The sequence below is a fragment of the Loxodonta africana genome, unplaced genomic scaffold, assembly GCF_030014295.1.
Source record: "Loxodonta africana isolate mLoxAfr1 unplaced genomic scaffold, mLoxAfr1.hap2 scaffold_85, whole genome shotgun sequence".
In the NCBI taxonomy this organism is placed as follows: Eukaryota; Metazoa; Chordata; class Mammalia; order Proboscidea; family Elephantidae; genus Loxodonta; species Loxodonta africana.
Genome location: NW_026975592.1, coordinates 256,269 through 278,699, shown reverse-complemented (window position 1 = coordinate 278,699; position 22,431 = coordinate 256,269). Strand labels below are relative to the sequence as shown.

The 22,431-nt window shown below is 37.8% G+C and overlaps 1 protein-coding gene across 1 annotated transcript; it reads right to left on the bottom strand.

Moving 5' to 3' along the window:
• Positions 1-6,830: 6,830 nt before the first annotated feature.
• LOC100676018 (olfactory receptor 4C3D-like) lies at positions 6,831-8,133 on the bottom strand. The gene has a single exon (XM_003423590.3). It carries the CDS (start codon positions 7,905-7,907, stop codon positions 6,975-6,977), a length of 933 nt encoding a protein of 310 aa, XP_003423638.2. The 5' UTR covers positions 7,908-8,133; the 3' UTR covers positions 6,831-6,974.
• Between the last annotated feature and the right edge of the window lie 14,298 nt (positions 8,134-22,431).

Sequence of the window (22,431 nt, the reverse complement as noted above, 5' to 3'; positions counted from 1 at the left end):
ACAACGCAATAGGAAGTCAGAGGAGCAGACTCGAGCAATTAGAATGCAGACTGGGACATCTGGAGGACCAGGGAATCAACACCAACATAGCTGAAAAAAAATCAGATAAAAGAATTTAAAAAAATGAAGAAACCCTAAGAATTACATGGGAATCTATCAAGAAGGATAACCTGCGGATGATTGGAGTCCCACAACAGGGAGGGGGGACAGAAAACACAGAGAAAATAGTTGAAGAACTCCTGACAGAAAACTTCCCTGACACCATGAAAGACGAAAGGATATCTATCCAAGACTCTCATCCAACCCCATTTAAGATTGATCCAAAAAGAAAAACACCAAGACATATTATCATCAAACTCACCAAAACCAAAGATAAACAGAAAATTTTAAAAGCAGCCAGGGAGAAAAGAAAGGTTTCCTTCAAGGGAGAATCAATAAGAATAAGTTCAGACTACTCAGCAGAAACCATGCAGGCAAGAAGGGAATGGGACGACATATACAGAACACTGAAGGAGAAAAACTGCCAGCCAAGGATCATATATTCAGCAAAACTCTCTCTGAAATATGAAGGTGAAATTAAGATATTTACAGACAAACGCAAGTTTAGAGAATTTGCAAAAACCAAACCAAAGCTACAAGAAATACTAAAGGATATTGTTTGGTCAGAGAACCAATAATATCAGATATCAGCACAACACAAGGTCACAAAACAGAACGTCCTGATATCAACTCAAACAGGGAAATCACAAAAAAAAACAAATTAAGATTAATTAAAAAAAAAATACACATAAGAGGGAATCATGGAAGTCAATAGGTAAAAGATCACAATAATCAAAAAGAGGGACTAAATACAGGAGGCATTGAACTGCCATATGGAGAGTGATACAAGGCGATATAGAACAATACAAGTTAGGTTTTTACTTAGAAAAATAGGGGTAAATAATAAGGTAACCACAAAAAGGTATAACAATTCTATAACTCAAGATAAAAACCAAGAAAAACGTAACGACTCAACTAACATAAAGTCAAGCACTATGAAAATGAGGATCTCACAATTTACTAAGAAAAACGCCTCAGCACAAAAAAGTATGTGGAAAAATGAAATTGTCAACAACACACATAAAAAGGCATCAAAATGACAGCACTAAAAACTTATTTATCTATAATTACCCTGAATGTAAATGGACTAAATGCACCAATAAAGAGACAGAGAGTCACAGACTGGATAAAGAAACACGATCCATCTATATGCTGCCTACAAGAGACACACCTTAGAATTAGAGACACAAACAAACTAAAACTCAAAGGATGGAAAAAAATATATCAAGCAAACAATAAGCAAAAAAAAGAGGAGTAGCAATATTAATTTCTGACAAAATAGACTTTAGACTTAAATCCACCACAAAGGATAAAGAAGGACACTATATAATGATAAAAGGGACAATTGATCAGGAAGACATAACCATATTAAATATGTATGCACCCAATGACAGGGCTGCAAGATAGATAAATCAAATTTTAACAGAATTGAAAAGTGAGATAGATACCTCCACAATTGTAGTAGGAGACTTCAACACACCACTTTCGGAGAAGGACAGGACATCCAGTAAGAAGCTCAATAGAGACACGGAAGATCTAATTACAACAATCAACCAACTTGACCTCATTGACTTATACAGAACTCTCCACCCAACTGCTGCAAAATATACTTTTTTTTTTCTAGCGCACACGGAACATTCTCTAGAATAGACCACATATTAGGTCATAAAACAAACCTTTGCAGAGTCCAAAACATCGAAATATCACAAAGCATCTTCTCATACCACAAGGCAATAAAACTAGAGATCAATAACAGAAAAACTAGGGAAAAGAAATCAAATACTTGGAAAATGAACAATACCCTCCTGAAAAAAGACTGGGTTATAGAAGACATCAAGGAGGGAATAAGGAAATTCTTAGAAAGCAACGAGAATGAAAATACTTCCTATCAAAACCTCTGGGACACAGCAAAAGCAGTGCTCAGAGGCCAATTTGTATCGATAAATGCACACATACAAAAAGAAGAAAGAGCCAAAATCAGACAACTGTCCCTACAACTTGAACAAAGAGAAAGTGAGCAACAAAAGAATGCATCAGGCACGAGAAGAAAACAAATAATAAAAATTAGACCTGAACTAAATGAATTAGACAACAGAAAAACAATTGAAAGAATTAACAAAGCCAAAAGCTGGTTCTTTGAAAAAATTAACAAAATTGATAAACCATTGGCTAGACTGACTAAAGAAATACAGGAAAGGAAACAAATAACCCGAATGAGAAACGAGAAGGACCACATCACAACAGAACCAAATGAAACTAAAAGAATCATTTCAGATTATTATGAAAAATTGTACTCTAACAAATTTGAAAACCTAGAAGAAATGGATGAATTCCTGGAAAAACACTACCTACCTAAACTAACACAATCAGAAGTAGAACAACTAAATAGACCCATAACAAAAAAAGAGATTGAAACGGTAATCAAAAAACTCCCAACAAAAAAAAGCCCTGGCCCGGACGGCTTCACTGGAGAGTTCTACCAAACTTTCAGAGAATAGTTAACACCACTACTACTGAAGGTATTTGAAAGCATAGAAAATGATGAAATACTACCCAACTCATTCTGTGAAGCCACCATCTCCCTGATACCAAAACCAGGTAAAGACATTACAAAAAAAAAAATTATAGACCTATATCCCTCATGAACATAGATGCAAAAATCCTCAACAAAATTCTAGCCAATAGAATCCAACAACACATCAAAAAAATAATTCACCATGATCAAGTGGGATTTATACCAGGTATGCAAGGCTGGTTTAATATCAGAAAAACCATTAATGTAATCCATCACATAAATAAAACAAAAGACAAAAACCACATGATCTTATCAATTGATGCAGAAAAGGCATTTGACAAAGTCCAACACCCATTTATGAGAAAAAACTCTCACCAAAATAGGAATTGAAGGAAAATTCCTCAACATAATAAAGGGCATCTATGCAAAGCCAACAGCCAATATCACTCTAAATGGAGAGAATCTGAAAGCATTTCCCTTGAGAACGGGAACCAGACAAGGATGCCCTTTATCACCACTCTTATTCAACATCGTGCTGGAAATCCTAGCCAGGGCAATTAGGCTAGACAAAGAAATAAAAGGTATCCGGATTGGCAAGGAGGAAGTAAAGTTATCACTATTTGCAGATGACATGATTATATACACAGAAAACCCTAAGGAATCCTCCAGAAAACTACTGAAACTAATAGAAGAGTTTGGCAGAGTCTCAGGTTATAAAATAAACATACAAAAATCACTTGGATTCCTCTACATCAACAAAAAGAACATCGAAGAGGAAATAACCAAATCAATACCATTCACAGTACCCCTAAGAAGATAAGATTCTTAGGAATAAATCTTACCAAGGATGTAAAAGACCTATACGAAGAAAACTACAAAGCTCTACTACAAGAAATTCAAAAGGACATACTTAAGTGGAAAAACATACCTTGCTCATGGATAGGAAGATTTAACATAGTAAAAATGTCTATTCTACCAAAAGACATCTATATATATAATGCACTTCCGATCCAAATTCCAATGTCATATTTTAAGGTGATAGAGAAACAAATCACCAATTTCATATGGAAGGGAAAGAAGCCCCGGATAAGCAAAGCACTACTGAAAAAGAAGAAGAAAGTGGGAGGCCTCACTCTACCTGATTTCAGAACCTATTATACAGCCACAGTAGTCAAAACAGCCTGGTACTGGTACAACAACAGGCACATAGACCAATGGAACAGAATTGAGAACCCAGACATAGATCCATCCACGTATGAGCAGCTGATATTTGACAAAGGACCGGTGTCAATTATTTGGGGAAAAGATAGCCTTTTTAACCAATGGTGCTGGCATAATTGGATATCCATTTGCAAAAAAATGAAACAGGACCCATACCTTACACCATGCACAAAAACTAACTGCAAGTGGATCAAAGACCTGAACATAAAGACTAAAACGATAAAGATCATGGAAGAAAAAATTGGGACAACCCTAGGAGCCCTAATACAAGGCATAAACAGAATACAAAACATTACCAGAAATGATGAAGAGAAACCCAATAACTGGGAGCTCCTAAAAATCAAACACCTATGCTCATCTAAAGACTTCACCAAAAGAGTAAAAAGACCACCTACAGACTGGGAAAGAATTTTCAGCTATGACATCTCCGACCAGCGCCTGATCTCTAAAATCTACATGATTCTGTCAAAACTCAACCACAAAAAGACAAACAACCCAATCAAGAAGTGGGCAAAGGATATGAACACACATTTCACTAAAGAAGGTATTCAGGCAGCCAACAGATACATGAGAAAATGCTCTCGATCATTAGCCATTAGAGAAATGTAAATTAAAACTACAATGAGATTTCATCTCACACCAGCAAAAAAAAAAAAAAAAAAAAAGGGCTGCTATTAATCCAAAGAACACAAAATGATAAATGTTGGAGAGGCTGCGGAGAGATTGGAACTCTTATACACTGCTGGTGGGAATGTAAAATGGTACAACCACTTTGGAAATCTATCTGCCGTTATCTTCAACAGTTAGAAATAGAACTACCATACAACCCAGAAATCCCACTCCTCAGAATATACCCTAGAGATACAAGAGTCTTCACACAAACAGATATATGCACACCCATGTTTATTGCAGCTCTGTTTACAATAGCAAAAAGTTGGAAGCAACCAAGGTGTCCATCAACGGATGAATGAGTAAATAAATTGTGGTATATTCACACAATGGAATACTACGCATCGATAAAGAACAGTGACGAATCTCTGAAACATTTCATAACATGGAGGAACCTGGAAGGCATTATGCTGAGCGAAATGAGTCAGTTGCAAAAGGACAAATATTGTATAAGACCACTATTATAAGATCTTGAGAAATAGTAAACCTGAGAAGAACACATACTTTTGTGGTTACGAGGGGGGGAGGGAGGGAGAGTGGGAGAGGGTTTTTTATTGATTAATCAGTAGATAAGAACTGCTTTAGGTGAACGGAAAGACAACACTCAATACTTGGAAGGTCAGCTCAATTGGACTGGACCAAAAGCAAAGAAGTTTCCGGGATAAAATGAATGCTTCAAAGGTCAGCGGAGCAAGGGCGGGGGTCTGGGGAACATGGTTTGCGGGGACTTCTAAGTCAATTGGCAAAATAATTCTATTAGGAAATCATTCTGCATTCCACTTTGAAATGTGGTGTCTGGGGTCTTAAATGCTAACAAGCGGCCATCTAAGGTGCATCAATTGGTCTCAACCAACCTGGAGCAAAGGAAAATGAAGAACACCAAGGCCACACGACAACTAAGAGCCAGGAGACAGAAAGGGCCACATGAACCAGAGACCTACATCATCCTGAGACCAGAAGAACTAGTTAGTGCCAGGCCACAATCGATGACTGCCCTGACAGGGAGCACAGCAGAGGACCCTTGAGGGAGCAGGAGATCAGTGGGATACAGACCCCAAATTCTCATAAAAAGACCATACTTAATGGTCTGACTGAGACTAGAGGAATCCCGGCGGCCATGGTCCCCAGACCTTCTGTTGGCACAGGACAGGAACCATCCCCGAAGACAACTCATCAGACATGAAAGGGACTGGTCAGCGGGTGGGAGAGATATGCTGATGAAGAGTGAGCTAATTATATCAGGTGGATACTTGAGATTGTGTTGGCAACTCTTCTCTGGAGGGGGGATGGGAGGATAGAGAGAGTGGGAAGCCGGCAAAATTATCACGAAAGGAGAGACTGAAAGGGCTGACTCAAGAGGGGGAGAGCAAGTGGGAGTAGGGAGTGAGATGTATGTAAACTTATATGTGACAGACTGATTGGATTTGTAAACGTTTACTTGAAGCTTAATAAAATTAAAAAAAAAAAATCCAAATAGCTCTGACTCGGACTTTGGACTGATCATTTAACCTCTTTTAACTTTATTTCTCTTCATCTGTGAAATCAGAATAATTGTTGCAAAGTGTGGTGTGATGGGTGACTTTTGTGAGGACTTTATAGCCATGGTCTTGTAATCCCCACCCAAGTGATTGGTGTGATTGAGTGGTAGAGTAATTATGGCCCACCAAAGGGATTGGTCAGGTTTGTCATCCTGCTGGGCTTGAAATCAGCCACCCCAGAGGGGGAAAAAAGAAGATTCCACACCTGCCAAGGAAGAACAGCCAGGAGCCAGCACGCCCTTTGGACCCGGGGTCCCTGTGCTGAGAAGCTCCTGGAAGCAGGAGACCAACAGAGAGAGTGAGCTGTAACCCTGAAGATGGTGAGAAGCAGTGGCAGAAAAGACCCAACAGGAGACACCCAGCAGCAGGCAACTGCCCGGTGGGTTTCCAGGCTCATGGGGAAAGTTGAGTGCTTTTGGGCATATGTCTAGGAACAGGGAGAGGTATGCCTTTCAGCACAGCTGGAAAGAGGCTGTTCTTATGGAAGAACTGTATCTTGAATGTTCTTGGGTCTGAATTGTAACTGTTACTTCCCTAATAAACACCATAATAGTGGGTATTTTCTGTGAGTTCTGTGTGGCCATTGCAATGAATTATTGAACCCAGCAGAGAAGTAGAGAGTGCCACAGGAGGGGCAGCTGGTGTCATAATTAGTAAAGATGGTGGAGAGAGGAGGCATGCCTGACTTCAGCAAGGAATCAGGCTGGGGTTGCTAATTTTGATTCTTCTTCCTCTTTGTGAAGATAGAGAAGGTCAGACACCACCTCCATGCCATTCTTGCACAAAGGTTCTATAGAAGTTAAGTGATAAATATGAGAAAGAGCTACATATATATATATACACACACAAACATATACATTCTTACACATATATGTATGTAACATAAAACAAAAATGTAAAGATTATGATAGAAATAAAATCTTCATATTGGGTCATTTATTATCTGAAATTACATTTCTATTCAGTAACATTTTGATGGCATTTTTTACTTCTGCATTCCTTACTGTGTAGATAATGAGATTTAACATGGGAGTGACAAGAGTATAGAATACAGTTATGGCTTTATCCATGGAGAAGGTGGCTACTGGTCGCATATATATATAAATACAGGGCACAAAGAACAAGACAACAACAGTGATGTGGGAACCACAGGTAGAGAGGGCCTTTTTCCTCCCTGCAGAGGTCTGAGTCCTCAAGGAATATAGGATAGCAACATAGGATATCGACAACATTACAAAGGTTATTACACAGATTACCCCACCATTGGCAGCAATCAAGAGACCCACAAGGAAAGTGTCTGTGCAGGCAAGTTGTATCAGGGGAAAGACGTCACACGTGAAGTGATCCATAATGTTGGGGCCACAGAATGGGAGCCAGAAAGTGACAAGAATCTGTCCAATAGAGTGGAAAAAACCCACTGTCCAAGACACCCCCACCAAAAGGCAGCATACATGGTGGTTCATGATGGTCACATAGTGCAGAGGTCTACAGATGGCCACATAACGGTCATAGGCCATGACCACAAGGAGGGCAACCTCAGAACCACCTAAGAAATGTTCAATAAAGATCTGTGTCATGCAGCCACTGAAGGAGATGGTTTTTGTCTCAGAGAGCAAGTCAGCTAGCATTTTAGGGATTATGGAAGAGCAGTAGCAGGCATCTATCAAAGATAAGAAGGCCAGGAAAAAATACATTGGGGTTTTAAATGTCTGACTGTAGATTACGGTGACCACAATGAGCAGATTTCCTGTAACAGTGACAATGTAGATGGTAAACAAAACAACAACTAGAATTCTCTGCATCTGAGGATTCTGTGTAAGTCCTATTAGAATTAAATCAGTCACATTCATCCTGTTTTCTTTCATTTCAGTGGTGATGATGGACACAGAAATTGGGATTATCCTGTAAAGACAACATTATTAAAGCAGGGTGATGAGATTTTGGGTTTGCAAATAAGAACAAAGCATTTTAATAATACAAACTCTTTTCCTTATGGTACACAAGAAGAGAAAAAAACAAGCAATTTCTATTTTACAAAAAGATTAGAACCATTGAGGCTGTCTAATCCAGCTTTTTCTATTGGTGCTGGAATGCCATCTACAACATATTCTGACAAGTGGTCACTGGACATTTGCTGGAGGATATCCAGGAAGAGGGAGCTCATCATGTAATAAACCTAATTCCTTCTCGGCCAGCAAGAAATGTTAGGGAACTCATCTATGTGTGGGTGTGGAGCCCTGGTGCCACAACAGTTAAGCACTCAGCTGCTAACCAAAAGATTGGCAGTTCAAACCTATGAATCACTCTGTGGGAGAAAAGACCTGGCCATCTGCTCTCATAAAGATTTTAGCCTAGGAAACCCTATGGGGCAGTTCTACTGTGTCGTATAGGGTCACTATGAGTAAAAATCAACCCCACAACACACAACAAAAACAACACATACACATAGAAACACACACACACACATAAGTATATATGTGTATATATATATACCTGTATATGAGGGGCCCTGGTGGGGCAGTGGTTAAGAGCTATGGCTTCTAACCAACTCTTAGTTCTTGTTTTACACACTGTTGATATACAGATTAAGACCAAATCACCTCACTCTTCCATTCAAAAACCCTTTAAATAAGCCACAGAGAAGGAAAACTGTATCTGCCTTCTTCACCTCTTTATCCCCAGATCTACTTTAATGTTTGACCCAGAGTGGAGGTCAATAAACATTACGTGTACAAATAAGTTGGAAGACAATTTACTTATTTCTCCTGTGTTCTCTCTTTTCCAAAATAGGAGTGCTCACCATCTTACCAAGAAAAACAATTTAATAAAGTGTTGGAAAGTGAGCAAGATATACTCCTTTCAGCCCTTCAGATACATTCTCACTCTTCTCCTCCATGGAGGGCTTCCACGGTGTTCCTCAACCAGGCCTCCTTCTTCTCTGGTCAACAGGAAGTACTAGATGAATGTTAGAGGACAGGGTGGGAAGAAAAGAATGTCAGGGTTTATTCTCCTGGGTCCCTCCCGTGGTTTATCAGTAACAGGGTACCTTAAATTAGGGTCACAGGACTTGTTGGGTAGGCGTCTCCTACTCTCCTATTTCCTTTTGTAATCATTTATTCCGCTCATTCCCTCAGCCGTAATTGTGGCAATGGTTTCCTACTGGTAGCTAGGCGCGGAATGCTTTATCATCATCCCTAATTAATTCCCCTTAAACTTTTTCATACCTTGATAAATAATCTTCTTTAAATTTTTTTAATCTGCCATTTTGAGTATGCTGTTTCCTGTGAAGACCCCAATGGATATAGAAAGTTTGCACTTTTCCTTTGTAAATAATAGAAATAAATGGAATAATAGTTTTCCCTTTATATAATTTTACATTATTTAAAAATAATCTCTACTTCTTTTGATGTATAGCTGCTAAAGAAATTTAACTTCTGTGAGGAAAAAACTTTGAAAGACTTTGAAATATAAAAAGATTACTGGTGATCTTCAATGAAAGCTATGTGTTATGTATAGCACTCCTCTTGGGGCTACATGATTCTGTGAGGCTTATGCCTTTCACTGTCTTTGAACTATTTTATAACTCTTTGAGTTATAGAAAACTGATACACAAATAATTTCTGTCCATAAAACTGAAAATGTTGTCTGATGGAGGTTCAATTGATTTCCCTCAATCATTGTGGATAAAGTCAGTTTTGCATCTATTTGTAAATTCATTACACATCCCTGATTGAACAAATGTGCTACACTGGATTCTCCTTTAAATGGATTATGACATATTCCTGGTTCATTCATTAATTAATGTGTTAAATAAAAGCTTTGCCATGTGTTCATTTTAAATTTGTATGAGAGCCATGGTTTTATCTTTTTTGGGAAAGTATTTGTCTTTTTATATTAGAATTACTTAGAAAGTAAGCTGAAAAACTCACAAAAATCCAGATTCTCTTTCTGTGTGTGTTATTGCATCATGAGTTTTTCTGTTTTATTTTATTTGGGGGGGTAGTTTTAATCACTTATAAAATCTCTTTTTGAGATTTTGAAGTCAAACAGAAACAAGATATAATATTAAGGAACATTTTATCAGTCTGCCAAACTCCACATCCATACAAAATTAGACAAAATGAATATTCTTATTAATGAAAATAAAACCTGTAGAGTCTGGGGAGAAGGACTACCTAATGAAATATAGCTTTAAGCTCCATTTAATAAGTCATTTACCAAATATTTATGAATCATCTACTATCTGCCCAACACTCTAGAAAGTTGAAAGATATTAGTGAACAAACAGGTAAAGTCTCTACACTCATGTAGTGTACATTCTAGGAGGGGAAGACAGAAAGTAAGCAAATAAAACAGATAGTAGATAGTATTCCAGGTCATAATATCTGCTATGGGGAAAATTAAGTAGGGTAATGCATATATGGAATCAGGGGGTGGGGTGTTATTTTCTATAAGGTAGTCACAGAAGGCTTCATTGAGAAGGGAACATGTGAACTAGACTAGAAAGAAGTGAAGAAGGATGCAAGAAGACATCTAAGGAAAGAACATTCCAGACAAAAAAATCAGTAAGTGAAAACACTCTGAGGAGGGAATGTGGTTGGCATCATTGTCTAAAGGAGATCAGTGTGGCTGGAGAGCAATGAACAAGGACTGATAAGTGGCAGGTATGATAGGGCTTTGTAGGATCATTTTAAGGGGTATGAAATTATTCTAAGTGAAAAACAAAGCCATTGAAAGGTTTTGCACAGCAAAATGGCATGGTCTGACTAAATCTTAGAAATGATTGTTCTGGCTACTGTGTGGGGAATAGACTATAGAGGGGCAATAGTAGAAGCAGGGAGATGGTTAGTTAGGAAAATATTGTAACCATTCAACAGAAACGCGATGGTGATTTGCACCAGGATGGGCGTAGTGGAGGTAGATGTATGATGAAGGTAGCTGCAGTAGTATCTGTTGATGGACTTCATGTGGGGTGTCAGAAAGAAAGAAGAGTAAAAATTATTCCAAAGTTTTGGACTTCACTCCATGAAGGACATTGTTGCCCTTTACTGAGACAACCTCACGTACAGATGCCTTGATTAACACGGCTAATATTTACTTGAGTGCCTTTGAAATGCAGGCACATTTAATCCTTGTATCAATATTGAGTCATACACTGTTATTATCCTTATTTAGTAGATGAAATAACTAAGATAAGAAGAGGGTAAGGAAGTTTTCTGATGTTAGTCAGTGGTTTGTAACCCTGGTCTCACAGTGAAATAAAGAGCTAACAAAGGTAATTCTATAAAATGTGTTTAACGTCTGAACTTCTCAACTATTTTCTGTCAAATGTGGACAATTAGCTTGAAGTATGGGTGTGAGACAGGCAAGGCTACTAGCTCTGCAATTGGCCCAAAGTAGGTGCACAATGAATATCAACTATTTTATTGAAATTTTTTACGAGTGGGGTATGTTTATGCCTGTGGAAGTCCATAACATATAACTGTGACTATTAAATTTATAGTGTACTTTCTATGAGGCTGTATCTGTGCCACCCCAAAACAAGTACTTATAAAAACAGATGAGTACACATTTTTCTCTCATTCATCTGCAAGGTTTTTAACCACCACCATGAATCTTTTTTATTATTATTATTCTTTATCCAAGTGATTATAAGATATTTCACCCACACATGCACATCACCACCCCACCACCAGAATTAGGGGTTAATTTTGGCATTGAGTAGGAAGAGGCAGAATTTGTCATATGATTAGTGTTTTAATGTGAATGTCAAATCTAATTTTCTGACACCTATATATAAAAAAAAAAAATTTTTTTTTTTTATATATAGATGTACTTACGAGGGTTCTCACTCACTGATGTCCTCCCCTTCAATCCCAGCATTGCTCAGCATTGCCCACCCCCAAAAGATCTCTACTGTCCACTGGTCTCTGTTCCCTTTTCATATCTCTTTCTTATCTCTACCTCCATTTTTGTGATCTCAGCATGAGTCCTAAGAAAATGAAGAACTAAAGAAATTAATCATACTTTCCCCATAGGAGATATGAAAATGTTTCATAAAATATAAAGTTCTATGTAAAGGTTAAACATTATTATTATATGCAATGATCAAAAACTAATATTAATTTATTACTTCTTATACTCTCATATGCTAGGCACTGTGCAAAGCACTTCACGTAAATTATCTCATTTAATATTTTTTTAAAAGGACTATATAGAGTAGGAAGGTTATTCCTTCTATTTTACATATAGGAAAATTGAGAAAAAGAGGGAGTTAGCCTTTTACCTCAGGACGTATAGTTAGTGAGGAGCGGGTCAGAAGATGTAATTCAAGTATCTGGCCTCAAGTCTTGCTCTCAATCTTGACCCCGTGTTATCTGCCATTTAAAACCTTACCTACATAGTTAGCATGACCCTTCTTTAATATTCATCTATCAACAAAGGCTTTAAGAAGACTCTCACTCTAACTCATGGAGGCATAAAATTGGATTCAAAAAACACTTAGGGATTTGAACTATGCCAGTCTCTGTACTTCCCCTGAGAATTTCCCAACTTCCCTCTCAGGAGAATTTAGAACAAGAATTAAGAACTACTTATATACTTATTTGGGGCCGTAGTGGTACAGTGGTTAAGAGCTACAGCTGTTAACAAAAAGGTTGGCCATTCAAACACACCAGGCACTCCCTGGAAACCCTTTGGAGCAGATCTACTCTGTCCTGTAGGGTCTTTATGAGTCGACATCAGCTCGAAGGCAATAGATAAATACTTTTTTTGTTTTGTTTGGTTTTATGTCCGTTAATAACACATTGCTACCCCATCCAAATATTATTTCTAACCCACCTTAAATTTGTTATTAAAAGTAAGTAGGTCCCTGGGAATCGGAATCGACTCAAAGGGACTGGGTTTGGTTTTTTTGGCTTAGGTCCCTGGGTGGTACAAATAGTTTTCATTAGACTACTGACCTAAGGGTTGGTGGCTTGAACCCACCCAACAGCTCCATGGAATATAGGCCTAGTGACTTTCTTCTGTAAAGACTACAGACAAGAAACCCCAATGCAGCAGTTCTACTCTGTAACTCATGGGGTCACCATGAGGTGGAATCAAGACGATGGCAACAGTTTTGATGTTGATTTTTATGCACTTAGTATTTGCAAGTCATTTTCACATTTAAACTTAAATAACTCCTGAGTATAGTTTCCTAATTCATAGATGGGAAGTCTAGGGCTCAGAATGTCTCATTTCACTTGCCCAGTATGGTATACCTGCTAAGCAGTAGAACTAAAAGCCAGCTTATTGTGTTTCGGTTCCATTATGTTCTCTAATTTAAGAGCTCTCCAAAATAAGAAGTCTCTGAAAAAAGTTGGACCATGTTTCCTATTGAGCAGAGTAATAACCTATTCATACTATGTTAGAATGAAAATTTTCTGAGAATTTAAGCACACTGAGGCCAGAATGTGACCTATAAATAAATAAGTAGATAGGTGATACATAGATGGGTGAATGGATGGATGGACGGACGGATGGACAGATGGATGGATGGATGCACTGGTTGATCGGTTGGTCAGTTGGTAGGTAGGTAGACAGATTCTTTTTATTTTGAAAATGAGGAAACTGAGATTAAGAGAAGAAAAAGACACTAACAAAATTGCACATTTAGATGGTGGTAGATTAAGGATAACAACTCAGGTTTCCTGAGTCTCAGCCTGTTTATCTTTTCACTACGTGGAATAGCTGATAGTCTCACTTTTTACAGAGTAATTCAAACAAAAGTTACTGTTTTGTTTGCCTAATTGATCTATATAGTTGCTTCGATTACTGTAATGGATTGAATTGTGTCCTCCCAAAATATGTGTCAACTTGGCTAAGCCATGATTTCCAGTCTTGTGTGATTGTCCACCATTTTGTAATCTGATGTGAATTTCCTATGTCTTGTGATGTTAATGAGATGGGATCAGTGGCAGTTGTGTTAATGAGGCAGGGCTGAAATACAAGATTAAGCTTTTCTTACGCCAATCTCTTTTAAGATATAAAAGAAAGAAGGGGACAGAGAGACAGAGGGACCTCATACCACCAAGAAAGTAGTGCCAGGAGAAGAGTGAGTGTTTGGACCTGGGATCCCTGCACTGAGTCCAACAGAAGATTGATGATAAAGACCTTTTTACAGAACTGACAGAGAGAAAAAGCTGACACCTTGATTTGGACTTCTAGCCTAATAGACTGAGAAAATAAACTTCTGTTTGTTAAAGTCATTTGCCTGTGGTATTTCTGTTATAGCAGCACTAGATAACTAAGACAATTGCCCATGTTGTTTCCAAGAGAGATCTGCCTTTTGGGAAGTGAAGATGTTGAGATATCATAACCAAATATAGCCTTTGAATTTATTCTATAGGATTTATTGTATAAAGACAAATCACAAAATATAAAGATAAATGATTTGGAATTTTTAAGCTTCCATTTTCCACACATATTAAGTCTGTCTCTCCATCTTTTTCCAAGCCAAATAAGTAAGATAAAAGGGAATGTGATAATAATCTCCCCTATATCTTTCAAGTATGTTTGGTAACCTACAAACACAAGCTATATATTATAGGCAAGAATGGATAATTCAGAAAGCAGAATCAAAATACCAAAGGTATTTTGGGGCAAGATGCATGGAAAAATCACTACCAGAAGTCCTGGACAGATAACCAAGAATCTGGAAATAACATGTGTCTAAATAGGTTGTAAAAATTTCCATGGAACATCACTGCTGTGCACCTGTCATGTTTCCCATTTTTGAACATAAATGTGTATAGAAGTTATCCCATACCTGTCAGAGCATTGTACACTGGGGTGGGGGTGGGGGAGCACAGATAATGCATCTATAGTTCATAGGTCTTCAGACCGAACAGTACTAAAAGAGTTGTGTACAAGGAACCACACCTCACGAGCCTCATCCCCACTTGGATGTAATTTAGATGATAAGATCCTGAACCTTAAGTCAAAAGCTGATACTGTAATTGGATGAGGGTTGAGAAAGGGACCTTGGGAAAGGGGACAGTGAGTGTGTTTTTCTTGTGGGGGGCATGCACATTGTTGTGGCCAAAGGGCAGATTTTGACATATTTCCACCACATTATATAACCTGTTATATATGCTCTTTCAGAATGTTGACATTTCCTCCTTAAGTGGTAGAGTTCATGCCCTTTCTACTTGAAAATGGAAGGAAATTTATGACTCTCTGGACAAATAGAATATGACAGAAGTGATTCGATGTGACTTCCAAGGTTAGGTAAAGAAACACAATGCACTTCTTCCTTGATCACTCTCTTGACACACACACTTTTAGAGCTCTGATTCACCATGTAAAAGTCTCCATGCTTGAGAGACTATGTAGAGAGACCACATAGAAATAGAGGGAGATGCCCAAACAGTGCCAGTTATTTCAGCCATCACAGTTCAAGACTTTCAAGACCAGGTACCGGATGTATGATAAAGAAAATTGTTAGATGACCTCATCCCCAATCACCTCTGATTTTAGCCTCATGAGAAACCATGAACCGTATTCATGGCCTAGAGATACCATCTGGAAATAAAGTGATCTTGTTTTCAGCAACTAAATTTTGGAGCAATTTGTTACACAACTATAGTATCTATTTGAAACAATACCGTAATGAAACTCTATAGTATTGGCTCACGGATAGACAAATTGAAGAAAATAGAAATTCAAGGAACAGGACAATGGATCTGTAGATATTTTATATGTAAAAATGATGACATTTCAGCACAGTAGGAAATGAAATGGGTATTCAATAAATGGTGCTGGAAAAATCTAGTTATCCTTATCCATATTTCCACTTCAAACACTACCTTAAAATTCAAGCTCTATATGAATTAAAGAGGTAAATGTGAAAAAGTAAAGCCTTAAAACTTTTGAAGTAAATTATCTTTTTAAACTCTGAACAGGGAAGTACTTTGAGAAGTAGTTGCAGTGGACTTTCTTTCCAAATCCACAAATCTAAAAGCCAGCTCCTCCAACCCCTCCAATGATTATGTAAGTTTTTAATTTTGTGCACTGGATTCATTCATTATTAAAAGATCTAGAGAAGTTTTTATTTCCTTTGCTGAAGAGTAAATGTGACTACATGATTGGGATTTATTCACTATTTGTTCAATAAATGGAGGTATTAATATCTCTAAGTACCATAATAGAATCCAATTATAAATTCAGAAAATGATTAAGGGGGAAAAACACACACACACACACTAATTTTAATGCCTTAGTATGTATGTTATGGGTAGACTTACCAAGAGGGAAACATCTAAGGTCAGAGCCTTAAACAAATGATCTTTGTAATACAGAATTGTTGTTGTTATTGGGTGTCATCAAGTTGATTTTCAAGTCATGATGACCCACATGATTGTACAACTGCTCCATTGAATTTTCTTGGCTACAATTTTTATGAAAGCAGATCCCCAGGTCTTCTCCTGAGAAGCCACTTGGTGGATTCACAATGTCAAATTTTGGTTAGCAGCCAAGCACTTATCCATTGTACCAAACTGCTACAGAACAATTATAAACAGAGAGACACCTGTGATTTATCACCTAAGTTGACAAGAATGTATAGTTCACTTTACTGAGAATCAGAAAGGCATTCATTACATAAAACAAAATAACCTGTTCCAAAAATATTTAATATTTATTGTGTGTCTTAATTACCTAGTGCTGCTGGTGACATAGTGGTTAAGAGCTATGACTGCTAACTAAAAGCTTGGTGGTTCCAATTCACCAGGCATTCCTTGGAAACCCTATGGGCAGTTCTACTCTGTCCTATAGGGTGACTACAAGTCAGAATCGACTCGAAGACAGTGGGTTTGGTATTATTTTTATTTGCTATGACACAAATTGGAAACCCTGGTGGCTTAGCGGCTAAGTGCTATGGCTGCTAACCAAATGGTCGGCAGTTCAAGTCCCCCAGGTGCTCCTCGGAAACCCTATGGGGCATTGCATAGGGTCGCTATGAGTCAAATACCAAAACTAGGTAGCCTTAAATAAAAGAAATTTATTTTCTCATTTTTCTGGAAGCTAAAAGTCCATCTAAAGTACTGGCTGTGTCAATTCCTTGCTTGTGAATAGCCCTGGGCATTCCTTGGCTCCTTGACATTCTTTGGCTTTTAAAGAATCCTCACATGGTTTGTGTGTCTGTGTATATTCTGGTCTTTTAATAACTCAGACAAGATTAGGTTTAAGACCCACCCTACACTGGTATAGCCTCATTAACATAACAAAATAAAACTGCTATTTCTAAACAGGATCATATATGCAAGTACGGGGGTTAGAATTTCAATACATATTTTGGAGATGGCCCAATTCAATCCATAACATTGTGTTAAAAAGAAAAAAAAAAGTATACTCAAAGTGTTTAATGGAGGCAGATCCTGAAACTGCTCTGTGATATGTTGTTGTTGTTAGGTGCCATTGAGTAGGTTCCACCTCATAGTGACCCTTGTACAACAGAAGTAAACATTGCCCAGTCCTTAACCATCCCCACAATTGTTGCTATGTTTGAGCTTATTGTTGCAGCCACTGTATCAATCCATTTCATCCAGTGTCTTCCTCTCTTTCATTGACCTTCTATCTTACCAAGCACAGTGTTCTTCTCTAGGGACTGGTCCCTCCTGGAAAACATGTCCAAAGTACAGGAAGCAAAGTCTTCCCATCCTCCCTTCCAGAGAACTCTGCCTGTTCTTCTTCCAGGACAACTTGTTTATTCTTCTGGCAGTTCATAGTACATTCATAATTTTTCAGCGACACCATAATTCAAAGACATCAATTCTTCTTCAGTCTTCCTTATTAGTTGCCTAGCTTTTGCATGTATATGAGGTGATTGAAAATATCATGGCTTGAGCCAGGCACTCATTAGTCGCAAAGTGACATCTTTACTTTAAACACTTTAAAGAGATTTTTGCAGCAGATGTTTCCAATGGAATACTTCATTTTATTTCTTGACTGCTGCTTCCAAGGGGGTTGATTGTGGATCCAAGTAAAATGAAATCCTTGACAACTTCAATCTTATCTCCGTTTATCATGATGTTTCTTATTGGTCCAGTTGTGAGAATTTTTTTTTATATGTAGAGATGCAATCCATACTGAAGGGTGTAGTCTTTGATTTTCATCAGTAAGTGCTTCAAGTCCTCTTTGCTGTCAGCAAAACCAAACCAAGAACCAAACCCATTGCCATCGAGTGGATTCCAACTCATAGCAACCTTATACACAGAGCAGAACTGCCCCATAGAGTTTCAAGGAGCACCTGGTAGATTCAAACTGCTGAGCTTTTGGTTAGCAGCTGTAGCACTTAACCACTATGCTACCAGGGTTTCAGCAAGCAAGGCTATATCATCTGCATATCTCAGATTATTAATGAATCTTCCATTTATCCAGATACCACATTCTTCTTCATATAGTCCAGTTTCTCGGATTATTTGCTCAGCATACAGATTGAATAAGTATGATGAAAGGATACAACCCTGATGCACACCTTTCCTGATTTTAAAACCATACCGTATCCACTTGTTCTATTCAAACAGCTGCCTCTGGGTCTGCTTACAGGTTCCATAAGAGCACAATTAAGTGTTCTGCAATTCCCATTCTTTGCAATATTTTCCATAATTTGCTATGATCCACACAAATGCCTTTCTGCCTTTCTATACTCAATAAAATACTGGTTAACATCCTTCTGGTGTTCTTTGTTTTAGGCAAAATCCATCTGACATCAGTGATGATATCCCTCATTTCATGTCCTCTTCTGAATTCACCTTGAATTTCCGGCAGTTCCCTGTGGATGTACCACTGCAACTGTTTTTGAATTATCTGTGATATGAATGACTTTAAGCATGTATTTCAACTATTGGAGAAGGTCGATTAACTAGATATACTAAATGGGGTTGAAGTACTTTTCTGTTCAAAAATGAGTCACAATTCACAAAATCGACCGTACACTACTTGGTTATCCTTGCTTCATCACAGTACAAAGTTAACAAACTTCATTTCTTATGAATTTATCTTCATCTATGAACATATGCCATGTAAATTTAATTAATTTGACAAAGTCACTTATTTTTTTGTTAGGTTAACTTTTTTAAAAATCTTAATTTTTAATTTTAAAATCTCACTGTCTGGGACTAAAAGAAATGTTTGATTAGGTCACATTTTTATGTTTCAGGAAGGCACCATGCTTCACAAATAAGAATTTGAAATAAAACCAAACATTGCTGTCCACAAAGGAAAATTAACACAGTATGATTCAATATATAGGGGTTTAAACCTATGAAATTTTCTTTCTCTCTAAGGGCTATGACATATTCTACTTATATAAAGAATAATTTATATACAAGTCTAAAGATAAACAGTCTAAAGAATCCAACAAAAATGATTTAAAAAAAAAAGACTGGGATCACTGATAGTGAAAGCATTCCTTGGTTCTGTGAAATAATGAATATCATGTTCTGAGTGAGGGCTACAGCCCTCTTCCAACTAAGGTTACTTTTTTACTCCAAAGTTTCCCCACAGCATTTTTCATTTCTGAGTTTCTCAGGGTACAGATAGATTAAATGGTTCAACATAGGGTTATGAAAGCTAAAACCACAGTCACGAATATATCAGTAGGAAGGGAGATGTTGGCCTTGCATACAGGAAGATACAGAAAATAAAGAATAAAAAGACCACAGTCATATGAGATGCACAGGTGTTTCCCTTCCAAACAATTAGTTTTCAAGGAGTGTAAGATGGCCCCATAGAAGACTAGTAGGATGAAGATCATCACAGTGAAAATTGCCTCTCCATTGGCTATCACAGAAACACCTGTTCATGCAAGCAAGTTTCAGTAAGGAATACACATTACACACAAAGCTGTCAGTGACTTTGGGGCCACAGAAAGGGGGCTGATAAATAAAGAGAATTGAACCAAAGAGTGTAGGAACCCTCCAATCCAGGCTATTATCAGCATGAGAACAAATATCCACCAAATAATGAAGAGGTTTACAGATGGCCACATATTAGTCATACACCATACCAGCAGAAGAGTAACTTCAGCACCAGCAAATAAATGATCTATAAAGACTTGTGCTGTGTAAGCATGGAAGGAAATGAACTTTTTTTCTAGTAGAGCATGTCTATGATCATTTTGGGAGCAATAGAAGTAGAATACACAGTCTATATAAATGATAAATAGGCAAGGAAAAAAAAAAAACACATGGGGAAACCCAGGGATTGGCTGGCTATGATTGTCACCATGATGAGCAGATTGACCACTACCTTCACAATGTAGCTGGGTAAGAAAGCGACAAATGAAACTTTTTCCCCCTTCAGGATATTGAGTGAGTACAGGGAGGACAAACTCAGTCACAATGTTCCCATTCTTCATGTTTTCTTTTGAAGATGTTGAACTCGGTGTCAGAGCCTGCAAACCAAAGGGTCAATAATAAATTTGAGAAGAACAGAAACTCTAGGCCAAAAATTTGATGCCCTACTCAACAGTGTTTCTCCATAGAGCCTTGCACACAACAGTTCTTTAGAAAATGGGTTCTTGGAATCTTCTCCCACAATAATTTTCCCATATTTTTTGCTTCACTCTCCATGATGAGACTTTGGTATTAAAGCTGGGTTCTATATGTGAGCGGCTACATCTGTGACATGATCTGCTGAAAATAAGAAGGCTTGCTCCAGAACATCCTTCAAAATGCTGAATTTAACATTATATATTCTTTATTTCATTTTATGAGCTCTATATTTTTTTTTTTATATTTTAATCAGGAACCAACCTACATTATGCAGATTACACAACCTTGCTTGCTGAAAGTGAAGAGGACTTGAAGAACTTACTGACGAAGATCAAAGGTCACAGCCTTCAGTATGGATTACCCACACAAACAAATCCACTACCTTAAAGTCGATTCTGACTCATAGCGACCCTATAGGACAGGGTAGGACTGCCCAATAGAGTTTCCAAGGAGCATCTGACAGATTCGAACTGCCGACCTCTTGGTTAGCAGCCGTAACACTTAACCACTACGGCACTGGGGTTTCCGTATGGATTACACCTCAACATAAAGAAAACAAAAATCCTCACATGTGGAGCAATAAGCAACATCATGATAATGGAGAAAAGATTGAAGTTGTGAAGAATTTCCAGGGTTGCATCCATTTGTTGATACATCTCCACTGGTATTCCATCAATTCCTGGAGGCTTGTTTTTCACCAATGCCTTCAGCACAGCTTAGATTTCTTCCTTCAGTACCATCAGTTCTTGATTATATGCTATCTGCTGAAGTGGTTGAACTTCAGTTCTTTTAGTACAATGACTGTTTTCCTTCCATCTTCTTTTTTTGGTAGTTTATTTTATTTTGTTGTTGATAATATACACAGCAGAATATACACTGATTCAACAATTTCCACATGTACAATTCAGTTACATTTGTTATATTCTTTGAGTTGTGCAACCATTCTCCTCCTCTTTTTGCGAGTTTTTCCTCCACAACTGTCACAAACTCATTGCTCCTAAGCTGGCTGTAATCTTTACAGAAGTGGATTGAGACAGGTCTTTCCCCTACAGAGCCAGCAGCTAGGTTCCAACCACCAACCTATCGATTAGCAGCCTAGTGCTTAAATGTTGCTGCACCAGGACTCCTTCTTTAGTAGGGAGTAACAAAAAAAGAAAAAGAAAAAAGAAAAACTCATTGTCATGGAGTCAATTCCAAATCATAGTGGCCCTATAGGAGAGAGTAGAACTGCCCTACAGGGTTTCCAAGGCTATAATCTTTACGGAAGCAGACTGCCACATCTTTCTCCTGTCCATCCATCTCCTTTAGATGCTGCCAGCACTGTTTAATATTTTTCCCATAGATTTCTTCAATATTGCAAATCAAGGCTTAATTTTTTTTTTCAGCTTGAGAAATGCTAAGCATGTTCTTCCTTTTTGGTTTTCTATTTGCAGGTTTTTACACATTTCATCATAATACTTTGCCTTCTCAATCCATCCTTTGAACTCTTCTGTTCAGCTCTTTCTCTTCATAATTTGTCCCATATACATTAGGTATTCTGCCTTCAAGAGGAAATTTCAGGGCCTCTTCTGACATACATTTGGGTGTTTTCTTCCTTTACCATCTTTTTAGTGACCTTTTGCTTTCTTCATGTATGATGTCCTTGATGTCATTCCACAACTCATCTAGCCTTTGGTCGTTAGTATTCAGTGCATCAAATCTGGTCTTGAGAAATAATCTCTAAATTCAAGTGGGATATACTCAAGGTTGTACTTTGGCTCTCATGGGCTTGTTTCAATTTTCTTCTGCTTCAATTTGAATTTACACATGACTGATTGATGGTCTGTTCCTCAGTCAGCCACTGTCGTTGTTC

What these genes read in the sequence shown, in the direction of transcription:
- LOC100676018 (XM_003423590.3), bottom strand. Translation starts at nt 7,907, where the DNA reads ATGAAAGAAAACAGGATGAATGTGACTGATTTAATTCTAATAGGACTT.